Source organism: Brassica rapa, chromosome A01, assembly GCF_000309985.2.
Source record: "Brassica rapa cultivar Chiifu-401-42 chromosome A01, CAAS_Brap_v3.01, whole genome shotgun sequence".
Lineage (NCBI taxonomy): Eukaryota > Viridiplantae > Streptophyta > Magnoliopsida > Brassicales > Brassicaceae > Brassica > Brassica rapa.
In genome coordinates, this window is record NC_024795.2 from 14412585 (window position 1) to 14430559 (window position 17975).

Genomic DNA, 17975 nt, shown 5'->3' on the forward strand with positions numbered 1-17975 from the left:
TTTTAGATTTTATGACTTACCATTTTAAAATAATATTTTAATTAACAATGACATGGCCAGGTTTAAGTGTGATACAGCAAACATGTCAATTGTTGAATCAAACGATCCTAACAATCAGATGGCTCGTCACGAGACTAAGGTGATCAAAATTGACACCTGGGATCAGTATGATGATAAAACCGTGGCCGAACTATTGACTTCTACACAGGTTTGTTTTTTTCTCTGATTTTAATTATTTTAAGGTTTTATAACTATTTTTTTTTTTGGTTTTTTAATCTATATATTCTTCTCAGATTGGGAAATGCAAGGTTGTGTGTACAATCTATGCTGTAGATACCGATTTCCGTTGGTATTACTTTGGATGTGACATATGCAACACTAAAACTTATAAAGTTAATCAAAGATACATCACATCTGGGAAGGAATTTATCACCCCTCTGTTTTGGTGTGGAAAATGCAATGACAATGTTACTAATGTGACCCCTAAGTATGTGAATATATTTCTTTGCGTCATTAATATTTGATTAATCGTGTCCTTTGTAAACTCAGTCTATAACTGTCTTTGCGTCACTAAATTGTTGTCTGTATTGCAGGAGATGAAAGAATTTATTTAAGCTCGGACAGCATTGATCCATCTGATACAGGATCTGTTAATGATCAGGCTCTCACTCCAGAATTTCTCAACACTATCAAAGCATCAGGTTTACCAAATCATAATCTCCGGTTGAAGATTGGATGCCCTGTGATGTTGTTGAGAAATATTGATCATGATGGAGGACTGATGAATGGGACAAGGTTGCAGATTATAGATATGTATGTTGAGAAATATTTATTTTTGTTGTTTTTGTTGAGAAATATTTATTTTTGTTGTAACTTAAAGAGATCTCAGAATGTTTTATATCTCTAGAATATTCCAGACTGTTAACTAATTTAATATGGTTACGATTCTTGAAATTTAGCTTCTTATTCAGCTATATAAATATCACCTCAAAACACAACAGAATGTAACCATTCAAAATATCCGAGCTCCCTAACGTGATATTCTCTTATGGATACCATTTTCAAAATCAGCAGTTTAAGCGATGTTTCTCCCATCAAATTTGCATGGAGTGTTTTGGTGAAAGTGCTTCATACGTGGATTTCATTCAGTCACCAATTTGGTTCTTCTCTTGAGATGGTGTTAACAGACATAAATGTGAGAAAATATAGGCAAACACTCTATTATTATACTGTTGTTTTTTGAAAATATTAATTATTAAAGATATTTTTTGTTTACATGTGTTAGGGTGTCAAAATCCATGCCAGTTGCAAACAAGAACTACTTCAACGAGTGGAGAGACAATGTGGTGTTGGAGAATGGAAAGTTATTACTAACTTTACATTACGTCCAGCATCTGGACTTAACCGACCTACCAACCATGTTTACAAAATGGAGTTCATGGAGCAAACTTCAATTACCGATGGTAATCTCACATGCAACAATATGTTCATCCATCTACATGATTTTGACAACATTAAAAATGGTTTCTGTGATGAGCGTTTTCTTATTGGTAAGTTATATTTTGTTGTCGCACTTGATTTTTTTGAATTTTGTCTATTTATATTAACTGCAAAATAACAAACCTTTTTGCATAACAGATGTGATTGGCGAAGTCTTAGACTTTCGTGGTCAAAATATTGTTAAATTTGAAAGAAAAGAAGTGACCAAAGTGGAGTTTAATCTAAGAGATATCAAGTAAGTTTAGTTACTTTAGTTTAAACAGTATGTTATCTATTATTGTTAAATCTAATTTTTTTTTTAAACTAAATTTTTAGAAACCAACGCATCCAATGTTGCATTACCGGTAAATCAGCTGAGATCTTTTCCGAAAAAGTCAAACAATCCAACAGTGGAGATATATGTTTAATCAGATTTGCTAGAGTCTTTAACGTAGGGCTGTTCAATATGGTAAAACCGAACCGTACCGAACCGAAATAGACAATATGGTTTGGTTTTGGTATATACTATATAAACCGAATGGATATAATTTTATAAAAACCGTAGGATTTGGATATGGTTTGGTATATAACCAATTAAACCGAATAAACCGAACAAAACCGATTAAAAGTAGAAACATGTAAATATGTATCTATTTTATAACAATACATGAAAATCTATTTGTTACATAAGTTAAATTTGTGTTAATAACTATTACCATAATTTTATAGTAATAAAAAACCTTAATTTGTATAACACTTGAACTATAACTAAATAACAATACATCGCAATTCAGACATCTTATTTTCTAAGTCTTTTTTTTTTAATCTTTTTACTTTATTTTAGTCTTCACTAAATTAATATGAAGATTATAAATTTGATGGACAATAATTAATGGAAAATTTTCAATTGAAAAAACATGACTTTAATGAATACTAAATATGGAAGAGTGGAAAAACTTTTCTTTTATGTTTTTGTTTTGTTTCATTTTTTTTTCAAAATTTCAAGCTTTGATTTAGTTATAGATTTCATTATTTTATTTGATGGTAGAAGCATTTTTATTTTTTTGTTCATTTATTTGAACATGTAATATATTTTTAATAAATGACGGTGTTCACAATATGACTCTAAAATTCATATAATATGATCTCAAACAAAATAATTATGTTTTTTGGTATAAAACCGAATAAACCGAAAACCGACGGTATATAAACCGAACCGAAGTAAATATGGATTTAGAATGGTAGTTATATTTTACTAACCGAAATACCGATAACCGAAAATAACCGAACCGAAACCGAACCGATATCCGGATTGAACACCCCTACTTTAACTACAAAGGTATAAAGATATTATTTATTTTTATTTACATTCCTATAGTTGGCGTGTGGTTAGCTCTTTGTTAAAACGTTTTTATATATGTTTTATTTGACTTTCAGGAGAGTGGAAAGTAACCAATGCATTTGATTCTACATTGGTGTTGATCAATCCAGATATCAAAGAAGCTAAAGCACTTAGACAGAAGTGAGTTAATCCTATTATAAAATTCAGTATTTACTGCATTACACCATTTGATTGTTGCTGTATTTTCTTTTAGGTTTCAGGGTGATGCTACCACCGTTGAAATGTGTCAACATATAAATGAGAAGATTGTGATCCATGAGAAGCGCCAGAAATGGTCGCAATATCCATTCAGAACAATTCAAGAGATGAAATACTGTGATAAGGTTTGCTTGATTATGAAATATCATTTATTATTTATTATCAATTTTATAACCTTATTTTGTGTTGTTTGTAGGGTGGAAATTACAGAGTTATTTGTTCTGTTTATGCTGTTGATACCATTAATGGATGGTATTATTATGCTTGTGCTGACTGCCAAAATAAGGTTATCAAACCAACTATTTTATTTGATGAACCAGAGGTGCCAAGCTGGTGGTGTGAATTTTGTCAGCGTATTGTTACAAAGGTTACACCAAGGTTATATTTTTCTTTTAAACCTTACATAACATATAATTAATTATAACGTATTGTCATTATATAAATATTCTGCTGATCCTTTATATCCAGGTACAAGTTAGAATTGCTTGTGCAGGATCAGACCGGTGAGACAAAATTCACTCTTCTAGACTCTGTTGCAACATCTATTGTGAAAATTTCGGCAGCAAAAGTCGTGAAAGGCTTATTGGAGAAGGTGATATATTACTTTTTCTAGAAGCTACCTAAAATGAATATTTATTTTTTACTATCTGGTAATAAAATTAGTGTAACTATATTTAACAAGTTGAAATTCAAGCAATGTTACCACCTGAGATTGTGGAAATCGTTGGTAAATCTTATGGATTTGGCATTTCAGTTGATGAAAACAACAATTCTTCTAGACTTGAAAAAATCGAAGCCATGAAAGTTTGGGGTCTCAAAGATATTTTGTGGAAAAGAACCAAGTCCCTGCACCAGAATTCAACTACTTCAAGGAAGAAGCAATGCACAAATGTGTTTAAGATTAACGAAAGTGGCTGATTTGATTCTGAATTTTCATATCTTATCTAGGTTTTGGTTTTTGCGTTTTACTTCAGCTTATGTTTTTGCTTCTTTTAATTTGTTTTTTTAATTTCTTTTTTGTACCCTTTTATTTTATCTGGCATCTCTGAAATGAATAAAAATTCTGTTTTTTAATTATGTTAATTATAAAACAATTACTTATATTTCGATTGTGCCAATGCAGTTTTTAGCAATCATCAATCAGCATTCATTCCCAATCTCCTAACTATCCATAATATTACCCATTCCTAATCGATTTCTAATAGTATAGTTTGATTTTCGTTTCATACCTTTTTTGTTCGTATCATGTCTTGCTGCTCCTCTTTTATATTGAAGTTTAGCCATACATCCTAACTGTAAAATCCAAATATGTGATTAGCAGATTATATTATATTCAATATTGTTATATGTAGATTACAGAAGTGCGTAACATATAATCCTACATCCATGAATTGCCGAGCATAATATTGAATATTGATAATATTTTAATTTCCCATTTAATGGTAAATCTAAACAGCATCTACACCGAATCTAAACAACAAAAAAAACGCCATAGCTAACCTAATACTGTCGTGTTTCCTGTATTGTTCATTTTTCCATTTAACATGGAAGAAGAAAACACTCGATTACATATAACAATGGAAGGCAACAGTATTGATGATTCTGAAAAAGCTAACGCAGTGCACACACCTACTGCTATGTCTAAACTTCAATCATCTTCAGGCAGGGTCTTAAGGGATTTGACTAACTTACCTATGAAAAAGGATTTGGGCGGGTCTCTGAAACGCTCTACATCTATCCCTCCTCCACAAGATGTTCCCTGCAAAAGTAAGAACGATAGTCAGTGTTCATATTGAAACATCATTTGATCTCTGTTATTTTTTTCCTTACAGAGAAAACAAATACATCTAATGTTCCAGCTACAAAGAGAATCAATAATCGCAACAAAGTGTTTAGTAAGAATAGTTATATCAGATATACTAAATCCAGTTTGTGAGACACATTATATTTATATTAACAACATATTATTATTTATGATGTTTAGCAACCAACACACAAGCTGGAATCGAAGTGGTGTCTACTTCTGGATATAACTCTAATAAAAGAAAGAGAAATCTGAATGCTTATTCTGGAACTGTGAAAGTTAACACAAGGATGGACATATCTAGAACCACTATACCATTGACCTCAATATTTGGAAGGATCTTAGGAGATCTTCAAAACTTTTCTGGGAGTAAGGTTCAAAATGTATATCAGTCAGCAGCTGGTCATATGTCGGATCGAACATATATGCACTGCGAAAGTAAGGGTTATGAAAAATTTATACTTTTGGTTGTGTATATATAAATCATAATTTTCTGGTATGTAAAAGAATTGTCAATTTTTTGTATGCAGATCAGCTAAATACAACAAAATATCCACCTTCAAAGAGGAACAAATTTTACCGAGATTTGAGAGGTATATGTTGCTACTTTCAGTTAATTTTTAGTTGGTTAACTTTTACATAATGATTGAATAATAAATATGTCTTATGGAAACCAGTGAATGATCAAATAGCACAGAGAAAAACAGTGTTACAATCTGGTACTAAGCAGCGCAACAGTGTGTTAAGAAAAGATGATGCCAGGTCTACTCCTAAACTAATGCAGACGGTTGTAACTGGAAATAATAACTCCAAAGTAACATATCCATCACATGTTGGGTATGCTTCAAATGATAACAGCTTCCCTGAAGGTATATATCTCCACTCAATCATGTATTATATGAACAAACAATTATTATATTTTTTTTTGATTGAAATTATATGTTGCAGTTCCATCTGAAGGACGAGATGATCAATTTTACGACTTAAGCAGTCAAGAAAGTGATAAACTCGTGGATAATTCCGAACCAGTTAAATGTTTATATAGAGATGCTGTATCAGAGAAAGCAAACATTGAATCTATGATGTCAAGGATTAGAAAGATCTGCGAAAGCAAGGGGAAAACCAAAAAAAACTCCGAATTCACAACCTATCACAAAAACAATTGGTGAGAGTTATAATATTATGATTAATAAAGAGTTAAGTATTACTGATATTGAACATCCATGTCTATATATTGTGTAGAGTATGTTGACGAGGGTAATCCTACTTTCAAATGTGACTATTGTAATGCCAAAATGTGGTATGGTGAGCGCCTTGAAAGGAAGAAAAGAACAAAGAAGAAGCCAGTTTTCTCTCTTTGTTGTGGCCAGGGACAAGTTAAGTTGCCTCTTTTAAAAGAAAGCCCCTTGCTTATACAGAGACTATTGTTCGGGGATGATGACATGAGCAAGTATTACCAAGAAAATATAAGAGCAATTAATATGCTCTTTGCTTTTACTTCTCTTGGTGGAAAAGTTGATCGCTCGATGCCAAAAGGACATGGACCTCAACCGTTTCAACTACATGGGGAAAACATGCACTTGATGGGTAGTATGAAACCAGATGAAGGTGATTCTGCAAAGTTTTCACAATTGTACATTGTTGACAATGAAAGAGAGGTTGATGATAGAGATTCTGTTATGAGGTATAACCCCTATACCTTTATTGAAATAGTGATTATTTTAATAAAAAGGTTTTATTTGGTGAATTAATTTTACAATTTATGTTTACAGTAAGTACAAGAAAGCTGCAGACAAGGCAAAAAAGCATAATTTGAGGAAGAAAATTATCGAGCTTATTATAAATATGCTGGACGATGTTAATCCCTATGTGAAGCAATTTCGGTCTGCAAGGGAACGTTTTGGAAGTTCAGGAGCTGCAAAGTTCCATATGAGGATTGTGAACAATCGTGAAAAAGATGGAAGGACATATGATACTCCAACTGCGTCAGAGGTAGCTGGTTTGATCCCTGGTGACTTTAATTTAGAGATGGACAAGCGTGATATTGTTTTGCAAGAGAAACAAACAGGTTGGCTTAAGAGAATAAGTGAGATACATCCGTCTTATCTCGCACTTCAGTGTCCGCCCATTTTTACTTATGGCGAAGATGGTTTCAGACTGGGAATAAAAAAGAGAGCCACACCAGCTACAGAGAAGCTAAAGAGGGATCACATTAGTATGAGACAGTGGTTTTGCTATCGACTGTTTGAAAGAGATGGAGAGTGTCAAACGCTGCTGCATTCAAAAAGATTGTTCCAGCAATTTTTGGTTGATGCATTCACTACCATTGAGACTAACAGATTAAGTTATTTGAGGCAAAATCAAGTATGTTTGAGGTCTGACGGCTATGACTCAATCAAGCAGGCTGAGAACCAAGGCAGAACAGATATGAGTCAACAAGGAAACCGATTTATTCTGCCAGCTTCCTTTACCGGAGGACCAAGGTACATGAAAAATAACTATCTGGATGCAATGGCCATTTGTAGACATTTTGGTTTTCCAGATCTTTTCATCACATTTACATGCAATCCAAAATGGCCGGAGATTACTAGATATTTGTCTGAACGGAAATTGAAGTCAGAGGATAGACCAGAAATTGCTTGCCGAATATTCAAAATGAAGTTAGATTCTCTAATGGAGGATTTAACCGATAATGAGATCTTGGAAAAAACTGTTGCATGTAAGTTTTTTTTACATCAATCATGTTTCATTTTAACACTTTTAAGTAATATACTGAAGATTTTATTTATCTTATTATGCAGCTATGTATACTGTTGAGTTCCAAAAGCGTGGTCTACCGCATGCTCATATATTGTTATTCATGCATCCCAGTTCTAAATTCCCTACGACTGACCACATTGACAAGATAATTTCAGCAGATATTCCAGACAAATCCAAAGAGCCAGCGCTTTATGAAGTGGTGAAAGACACGATGATTCATGGTCCTTGTGGAATTGTTAATCCGAATTCACCGTGTATGGAGAATGGCAAGTGTTCTAAGGTGTTTCCGAAAGCGCATGTAGACAGAACGACAGTAAACAAAGAAGGGTTCCCAGTTTATATGAGACGGGATAATGATCGTTTTGTTGATAAAAATGGTTTCAAGTGCGACAACAGATATGTGATACCCTGTTATTCACATTGCATCGAGGGCTGAAATAGTTTTAGAGTCTCTAAATTCATCATATCTCTGGAAACACTGCAAGGTGCTGAAACTAACAAAGAATATGAGGCTGCTATCCACTGATATGACTACCGAAGAGTTAAGAGAATTGGAACTGTTTTCTCAATGGATTTTGGATGTGGGAGATGGATTAGCTGGTGAACCTAACGATGGTGATGCACTAATCACTATTCCAGATGAGTTTCTTATTAAAGATTCAGATGATCCAATAGCATCAATAAGCAAAGAAATATATGGAGATGCAACAACTCTACAACAGAACAAAGACCCCAAATTTTTTCAAGAAAGAGCTATTTTATGCCCTACAAATGAGGATGTGAACCAGATCAACCAGCATATGTTAGACGAACTTGAAGGTACCTAAATTATTCTATTTTTTAAATCGAGAGATTTTGTAGGTTGTTTGTTATGATTAACTAAATTGTTGTCTGTATTGCAGGAGATGAAAGAATTTATTTAAGCTCGGACAGCATTGATCCATCTGATACAGGATCTTTTAATGATCAGGCTCTCACTCCAGAATTTCTCAACACTATCAAAGCATCAGGTTTACCAAATCATAATCTCCGGTTGAAGATTGGATGCCCTGTGATGTTGTTGAGAAATATTGATCATGATGGAGGACTGATGAATGGGACAAGGTTGCAGATTATAGATATGTATGAATTTTGTGTGAAGGCCAGAGTTATTACAGGAACTCAAGTTGGGAAAATTATACTGCTTCCTAGATTGTCTATTACACCTTCAGACAAGAAGTTGCCATTCAAGATGAGAAGAAGGCAACTGCCAATTGCTGTGGCCTTTGCTATTACCATTAATAAAAGTCAAGGACAGTCTCTCTCAGAAGTTGGAATATTTCTACCTAGACCAGTTTTTTCTCACGGGCAACTCTATGTTGCTATATCGAGAGTCACATCCAAAAACGGTTTGAAAATCTTGATTGTTGACGAGGATGGAAAGCCTCAGAAACAAACCAAAAATATTGTTTTTAAAGAGATTTTCCAAAATCTCTAATTTTAGAAGTTTAAAGACTATATATTGATGTTTTTTATGAAGAGACTTGCTTTTATTTCACAACTTTACGTGTTTGATTGCGCTACAAAATAAAGATTACTGGAACTTTAGGAAAAGTTTTGAGCATAGAATTACAATTTACGTTTTACAGAGTGACCATCTATGGTTGTTTATTCTTCTATCAAATGCCGCATAGAAACTATATAATTCTATTATAATGTCTATGTCAATATCGAGCAATAGCATCATAGAGTACTAATACTTATCATATCTAACATCTAAGCGTCAGAGGTGTTACTTACTTTGTGTTTTATCCTCTGTGAACGATCTGAGTCCAATGTCCATCACTACATACTTTGTGTCATATCATCCCAGCAAAGAAGTTGTATTTGTAGCATATTGCGAGATAATTCCTGTATATAGCAAAGAGGAACATCTAAGTTGAAGTACTTATCTATAAGTCTTTTACATACTGTTTACTAACATCGAGTGTTTAAGATACTTGAACAAAACAATAACTTATCTTCATCATTAAAAAAAGGTGCTCTGGAAACGCTTTCCACCCTACTGGATTACTGAATGTAGAGTATTGTGTAAAAAATACACGTATCTTCATCCTTTAGCACACCTTGCCAACTCCTGGCCATTCAACCAACAAATAACCTCATTTCAGTATCTTTTTTAATTCTTTACCGATTTGAAAAGCAACAGAGATGCTTCTTTACCTGACATGGAAAGGGAATAGCAGTGTCTATGGACGGTAGCTAGAAATTCTCTCAAATTAGAGTCTTTGTAATAGTAAAGATTTATCTCCTTTGTAATTGCAGTGTCGATCTATAACAAAATAGTGAAATAGTATTGTTAAAAGTATCAAGAACAAATTGTAAGGAAATACTTTGAAATCTTGATCATCCTTTTACCTGTGATAAAGTATGAGTCAGATGCTTTATGAGACCATAAACGAACTCAACCATCTTTTATCCGCAAAGCTGATTCAAAGAACCCTAATAACTTTGATCTGCAAAACTGATTCAAGAGGAAATAGATTTGGTAGTATTAGTCTTTATCTTAACAACCTTTTTTCCTACCAAAAAATATGGTTAGTCGTCGTATGGGCAAAAAGATATTTGCTTGAAAGCCCACTTTATAAAATATTTATGTGACAGAGATTTAAACTCCAAACTGTTGACAAAAAAAATCCAAACTAAATTAATATGCTTTAGAATCGTAGTAATTTTAAAATAAACATGCAAAAGACAGTGATTACCGATGTTCCTGGATCTCCAATCTACAATTGTTGTCCTGTAATCAAAAATTGCCAGCTTCAATCACAAAGGAGACACATAAAAAAAATCTGATCATATTAGAAATCTATAATCTGTCAAAAAAAACTTATCGATTGTCAAGCGGAGGCACGTTTGAAAGATCTCTTTCTGGAAAGCTTTGATCCTTTATCTTCTCAATCCATCCTTAACCGTTTGACCTCCTTTATACGATCTGTAAGATTGATAATTTTCTTCGGTGTTTCCAGAATCGTCGATTTGGACGAAGAGACCTTTTGTTTTTTTTTTAAAGACAGCACTTTCTGGTCTCTTCTTTCTCGGTAAAAGAATTATGCAGGACTGTTTTTTTTTTTAATAAAAACATGACTTTCTGGTCTCTTCTTTCTCGCTAAAGCTTTCGTTTTGTTTTTAATCAAGACATGACTTTCTCTTGGATATATTCGGGCTTAGCCAAACTATTTGTCTGAAGCCCACTTCAAGTTTACAAATGATAGATAATCAATGGTCAATAAATCTAAATTATATGAATTATAAGCCCAATATTAATTAATGAGATGGACTTTTCGTTTTGAATCCATTTTAAAAAGTATATAGTAAATTTAATATGATATCAAACCATATAAATATATACTTATTTGGCTGAGTATGATTAGTATTTTTGTTATAATTATTTTCATTTACTGATTGTTCCAAATGAAAAACACATGTATAAAATTGATTCACCAAAATTAAATTTTTAAGGAGTGCAGTAATAAACAAACTAAAATAATCAACATAAAATATAAATATTTTCATCCAACCATAAACATTTATATTCATTTTTTCTATAACATTAAAAATTAGAATAAATTAAAACTTTACCAAGAACCAACACAGCATACATAATATCCAAAAGTAATTAATCAGTTAAAAGCATATAAGCTCCAAAACATATATAATCGGTCAAATTTTATATATCTTTAAACTTAAACACAAAAACACAACTGAATTATAACAACTAATCCGCGCTTTCCAAAGCGCGGGTCAAAATCTAGTCAATACTATTAAAACAGAACACCCTTTTTTGAGGTGCCATTCTGTTTCAACAATATTTACAGATATCTGCCACTAGAATATTTTTAAGCTATGTTTTTAATTAAATTATGTATTTTTTGAAATTTTTTTATTCCAACAAACGAGATATTGCCGTTGTCCCTATCCACTATATCTACGTTTTTTTATCTTTCTTCCTGCAGAAATCAGTACATTATTATTTTTGATTTTTGATGATACTCAAACTTTCAGGATTTAACCCAGTAGCAGAAACCCAGTTCTACTCTCTTTTTTTTTTGAAAAAAACCCAGTTCTACTCTTGAAATCTCGATATGAGATTCATGGTGACTTACAACCGCTATCTTTCTCATAATCGGCCACTAAATCAAAATCATCAATTTTTTTTTTTTACTTTTTTGGTTTCTATAGGTTAAAATCCGGTACTATGGATTCTACACCAAAAAACAATGGCGGCTGTAAAACTCTTTTCTGCGTAACTTAATTTGACTGGAGAAGAAGATAAAGAAATTAGGTTTATACCATTAACGGAAAAAACAAAAAACAACAAATTAAAAACGGGCTGGGAATAGATTGAACCAATGGTATGGGACCAGGAGAGTGCGTTGTTTCCACTAAACCACCGAACGTTTTTGTATTTTGTCATATATGATGTTTTTATTTTCTTATATGACTGTTTGATCTTAAGTATATGCTTAATTAAATAGCATAGGTTAAAAGAATTAACACGGTCCAATTAATCATGCTATGAATAATTAATTAAGTATGTTTAAAGCTGAAGGTAAACGTTTGGGTTCGAATCAGAGTATTCGGATATTGGTATTTTAATAGAGATTTATACCCGATTTGAATATTTATAAATTTTAGTTAAAATTCGGTTCAGATCATTACGGGTTAAGTTCTCATTTGAATTATATAAAAATTAAAAATCCAAATATAATATTTAATATTTAAAATCCAAAACTAAAAATAATATACAATACATAAATTTAAATAATGTAAAACTAAATACCTAACACTAACATGAAAATTGGGTATTTGGATATTTGGCTGGAAACAAGTAGGTATTTTGGTTATTTTTAGTGTTTTATTCCTGACATCTAACCTTTTATAAGTTGTTAGCCAAATTTACATGCTTTCTAATACATATTTCTGCGTGTATTCTGAATATATGATCAAGGATAGCTTGCTGTCTATGAGTTAAGTTTTTTGAGAGCATTCACACTTCTAGAAGCCAAATAATGAAGTATATAAATAGCCTTTCAAACACAACAAATATAACCATTCTAAACCTCCAAACTGTCTACCGTGATCTATACTTATGGGTTCCATAATCAAAACCAGCAATCTAAGTGATGTTAAGCCTTTCAAATCTGCATAGAGAGTTCATGTGAAAGTGCTTCATACGTGGAAGTCATGCAATCCCCAATTTGGTTCTTCTCTTCAGATGGTTCTAATAGACGAAAATGTAAGCCCTATGATTATGGAACTATCGTCTATTATATATTTATAATATATGCACCTCAGCCTTTTTTTTTACATGTTTTAGGGTGTGAAAATCCATGCCAGTTGCAAATAATCATTGTTGCAACACCTCGAGACACTGTCGAGATGGTGAATGGAAAGTTATTACTAATTCAGTTCTAATATTAGGTGATTGAATAGTCCTTACTTAACTTATTTTTTAAAGTATCATGTAGCATGGCATCTATGTTATTCCTCTTTTATAGATCTTGATTCTTGAATTATTTGCAGTACATCCAAACTGTAAAATAAAACACAACATAAGAATCCTGTTATGGCTAAACACGTTAGGTTTGTAAATAATTTCAAACAGTTATATAAATAATTTTATCAGAAGTCATAGATTTGTATACAAATATACTCTTTTTCTCGCCAAATGTATTTTCAAATCTTTTATTAATTGCAATTATATATATATATATATATATATAAAAATCCGCAAATAAAACCACGTTGAAGAGCATCTATACACAACAATATGGAATATACTTGGATATTAAAGAAACTTATTTAAAAAATAAGTAATATCTTCTGAAATAGATATTTACATAACAATATGGAATACAACCAATCATTTAAATTCATCGTATCTTCAACATATCAATAAGAAACCAATCAAAACAGGAAACCGCGAATTTTGTTAACTAAAAATAAAAACGGGCTAATAAATTTGATACGGATAAATATGACTATATTTAAATTATAAATATATACCTTTTTAAACAATTATACATTTTGTTTTAATAAAAAAATTATATATTTTAAAAGTAAGACATTAATATTTAAAAACAATTATATATTTTAAAAATAAGACAAGTAATATTAACTTCATTAATCCTTGCAAGAGAAAAAAAACTTTAAAATTGGTATCTGAAACAATTTACTCTAGGACAAAGGCAAACCTTTGGAGATTTGCTCATTTCAATACCAAATCGATAGAGCTCACTAATGTCTGACTGTTAATTTTTCAGATCGGAATCTATTTCATCCTATTTCATTCCATTTAAGCCATCCTAGAGGACATGCAAAATAAATCAAAAAAAAAACTTGGGGCTTTGAGTTCAACTGAGTATCAACAATGAAGGAATTACAGGAACGGATTTACCTTGGAGATGCCTCTTGAGTTGAATCGTGGAAGAGCCGATTGGTTTCTTTAATCTCCATATGAAGGTTATTTTTTATTTTTTATTTTCTATTAACCGATGAATTTGTCTGAAAATGACAAAGGAAGAAAGCAATTAGTCTTCCGATCGATGAAGATCAAAACAGTGATATCGGTTTGGGCCAATTTCGTTTTTGGACTGTTCTAAAGCGGTTGGATCCTTAATAACACCTCATCTTGGTTTATATTGATAAAAATATTGACAAATATTTTTCTGGCCTATTGTTTAGTCCATTCTTAATAAATTAATTCATATAGTATAATTTTTTTTAAAAAAAATCTAAACATTTTAAATTAATGCTATATACATATTATAAACAAAATATGAGCAATTTTAAGGTTAAGATAAAAATATGTTGTCCTATAACGTTATAAAAAAAATCTATAATCTCACTTTTATTCCTAAGTTATACTTAAAAACATAAATATGATATATGTACTATATATTTTTTGCATATTTAAAATTTTGAAAGTGCATATAGATGATTATCTATCTTGGTGTTTTAGTTAAAAATAAAATAATTTATATATATATATATATATATATATATATATATATATATATATATACTATTAAACTAATGAGAATTGATGTCACTTACTCAAAACATAAAGTAAAATCTCAAATATGTAACTATGAAATAGTATTACGCATCATAATATGTTTTTACTATATACAACCGAAGTATACATTGTTTGATATATAAATTTAACATCAAACAAATTCCGCGCTTTTAAAGCGCGGGTCAATATCTAGTCAATACTATTAAAACAAAAGGCCCTTTTTTGAGGTACCCTCCTGTTTCAACAGTATTTACAGAGTCATGCCACTGAAATATTTTAAAGCTATGATTTTTATTAAATTCTGTTTTCCCTTTTATTCCAACAAAATATGTATTTGCCCTATTATCTCTCCCTTTCATCGATAAAAAGGTTTTCCTCTCCAACAATATTACCTTATTTCTCTATCCTTTTCAATCAAATCACTAAAGCATATCTTAACCATCATAGATCGAGTTTGGTGTGGTGTTTTGGCTCGCTCGATCTCCCTTTGCTCTTCTTTTACGACCATGGTGAGGTGAGGTGAGGTGAATTGGTTGAGATGAAGTTTAGACATCTTTCAGAGGCGGGTTTGATCTTATTTTTCTTATTCTCATGTGAGGATTCTGTTGAGGACAGCGAGAAGTCGAGGAGAAGGCTAAATCAGAGTTTTGCGAAGTTGGGTAGTTTCTTGCTCCGTCGTGGTTGTGGTTTTCGATCGGTGGATTCCACAACCCCAACGCTTTCGTAAGCTATCGCCGCCGGAGTGACCGATTGAGAACGAGCTGAGAATGAATCACAACGCTGGCTGGAGGGAGGTAGCTTGAAAGATTGCGGTTATGGGTGTTAGGAGACGGCTGACGAATCCGCTTAACTGAGGTTTATTACTTTGCTTCTGGTTTGTACGTTTTTGTTTTATTTGATTGGAACCGTATAAATCATTAACTAATTCTGGTCTAATTGAAATCGATATATATCAGTTTACAACGTGAACGTTATATGTTGAATGGTTGAATGATTAGACATTCCATCGTGATGGTTGAATGATTAGACATTCCATTGTTGAAGACCATGTTGAACTTATGGTGATGGTTGAATTGATGCATGTTATATTTATTTCATTGATTAAATTTTTGCATAATATATGACGGTATATGTTAGTACATTACGTACAGGTTAGCTATACTTTAGTTTTGCGTATTTGTATCATAACAATTTATTAAATTTAGTTTGCATAGCATAGAACATATTTTGAATACAGTTAATACGAACCACAGAGTGAGATATCACTTTGAAAATCAAGAATCATAACAATAAAATAAAAAACCATTCAGTTTTCTATACAAAAAAAATCAAAACCATTCAGTTTTTTATATTGTCGATAACCACTAAAACTGGGTAAGTAAAATGCCTCTTAAACCATATTTAATGTTCTTGAAACATTAAATATATACCAACCCCATCAAAATATGCATCATATATATATGTGTAATTTTTTTATAATATTTATGTTAACACATTTGTTCATAAGTTATTATTTTAGAATATATTCTTAATATATCCACAAAAGAAATAATTTAGAAATTAAATATGTGATAGAATTTTTCTCCACCAGTTTTAACAACAATCCCAATAAATTGCCACACATTTGATTATGTAAATTTATTTCCTTCAAATTATAATTATACAGAAAATGTGAATAGTAAAAGGAAACAAAAAAAATATTTTGCAAACAAAAATATTCGTTTGTAAAATCTTAACTATCAATTGTTTTTGGGATTTTCTATGTTCAAATATATGTTAACAAATCTTAAATTTATGAGATATGATTATGAAAATGCATTAACCTTATCAAATATGATTTATATCAAAAAAATCCGAGACACTAACTTTCAGAAGTTTTTATTATTAGACCTTTTAGGCATTTTGAAATATTTCGAAAGATTTTATGGCCCAGATTGAATCCATAAATTTTGTAACAATCTAAAATAAATGGTTTTTCTATTCCGATCTGATTCCCTAGACCACTTCAAGTTTGAGTAATATATCAACCGTTTGACGTCAAAAAATACAAATGGGTTAAGAAGAAAACAAAATTACTAAATAACATTTCACTGCCCCCATTACTCATAAGATAATCATTTGATCAAAGCGCAAATTATAAAAATACATTATAACCAATTTTTTGACTTTTTTTTCTTCTGAAAAGTGGGTATTAATAGCATCTGATAATAGCACATTATAAGCAATTTAATCTCCTTAAATTAAAAAAGTTATTAGTTAATATAAGATATATAATGATATTAGTATTTATTAGTTAATGAATAATAATGATATATGAACATATATTTTTAATGAAAAATAAGACTAATATATTATAAATTTAATAGTTTCTTAAAGTTATAAGCTTTAATTTATAGAAGTAAAAATTATTAATAACATTTTTAAATTAGATTTCTATGAACAAAAATATCTCATTTTCGAAAACTTCATCTCCAAAATTCATGTTATTTAAAAACATACAAAATTAATATGATCAAACATGTCATTATGTTACAAATATTTTAAAACACATAAAACATGCATGCAGATTTGCATTTTATAATCGAATCACGTCACCACCATAGCAAGACAAGTAGAATCTCTTGGATTAAATTTTTGAAAGTTATCACCACTACATACAAATCTGCATGCATATTTTATAATTATTCTATCAAATAAGAAACAAAATATTAATCAAATACAAATAGGCTAAACAAACATATCAAATCAAATTTATAATAAATTTATTATAAAATAGAGCAGTGCAAAAAAGGTGAAAATATATCATCATATTCAGTTTTATAATATTAAAAATATAAATTAATTTAATAGTATCAAATATATATATATATATATATATATTTAAAAAGAATATTATAACAGTTTCAGTCATACGGGCTAAGACCTAGAAATATAAATACAGTTTGGCAGTTATATTTAAAATTATTTTCCACAAACATAAACGATATACATCACAAAATAAAATTGCATATTTATTCATAAATTTAGGATAAAAAGTTAAACTTGAAAGTTATAAAAAATTAAATTAAAATTTTAACTAATTTCAATTATTTTAATTAAAATAGTATATGGGGGACCATAATGTTTTTAGGCATGAGCGTTTGGATACCCGTTCGAGTTCTGATTGAGTATTTTAGATTTTGGGATACTTCGGTACATGCGTTTAGAATCCGTTTAGGTATTTTTAGATATTTGTTCGGGTATTTTTAGTTTGGGTTCAGTTATTTTGGATT

General features: G+C 30.8%; 2 protein-coding genes across 2 annotated transcripts; both read left to right on the forward strand.

Annotated features, from left to right (window-relative positions):
• The first annotated feature begins 2607 nt into the window (after positions 1 to 2607).
• LOC117132485 lies at positions 2608 to 8580 on the forward strand. Its single transcript, XM_033286704.1, has 2 exons — positions 2608 to 3457; positions 3548 to 8580. Exon 2 carries the CDS (start codon positions 6729 to 6731, stop codon positions 7698 to 7700), a length of 972 nt encoding a protein of 323 aa, XP_033142595.1. The 5' UTR covers positions 2608 to 3457; positions 3548 to 6728; the 3' UTR covers positions 7701 to 8580.
• LOC108871281 (ATP-dependent DNA helicase PIF1-like) lies at positions 8150 to 17727 on the forward strand. The gene is made up of 2 exons (XM_033275547.1): positions 8150 to 8462; positions 8525 to 17727. Exons 1-2 carry the CDS (start codon positions 8150 to 8152, stop codon positions 9118 to 9120), a joined length of 909 nt encoding a protein of 302 aa, XP_033131438.1. The 3' UTR covers positions 9121 to 17727.
• The last annotated feature ends 248 nt before the right edge of the window (positions 17728 to 17975 follow it).

Excerpts from the sequence above, each read along its gene's own strand:
- LOC117132485 (XM_033286704.1), top strand. The coding sequence starts at position 6,729 with ATGCTGGACGATGTTAATCCCTATGTGAAGCAATTTCGGTCTGCAAGG.
- LOC108871281 (XM_033275547.1), top strand. The coding sequence starts at position 8,150 with ATGAGGCTGCTATCCACTGATATGACTACCGAAGAGTTAAGAGAATTG. Across the intron at positions 8,463-8,524 it reads TATGTTAGACGAACTTGAAG|AAATTGTTGTCTGTATTGCA; the intron begins GTACCTAAATTA and ends TTATGATTAACT.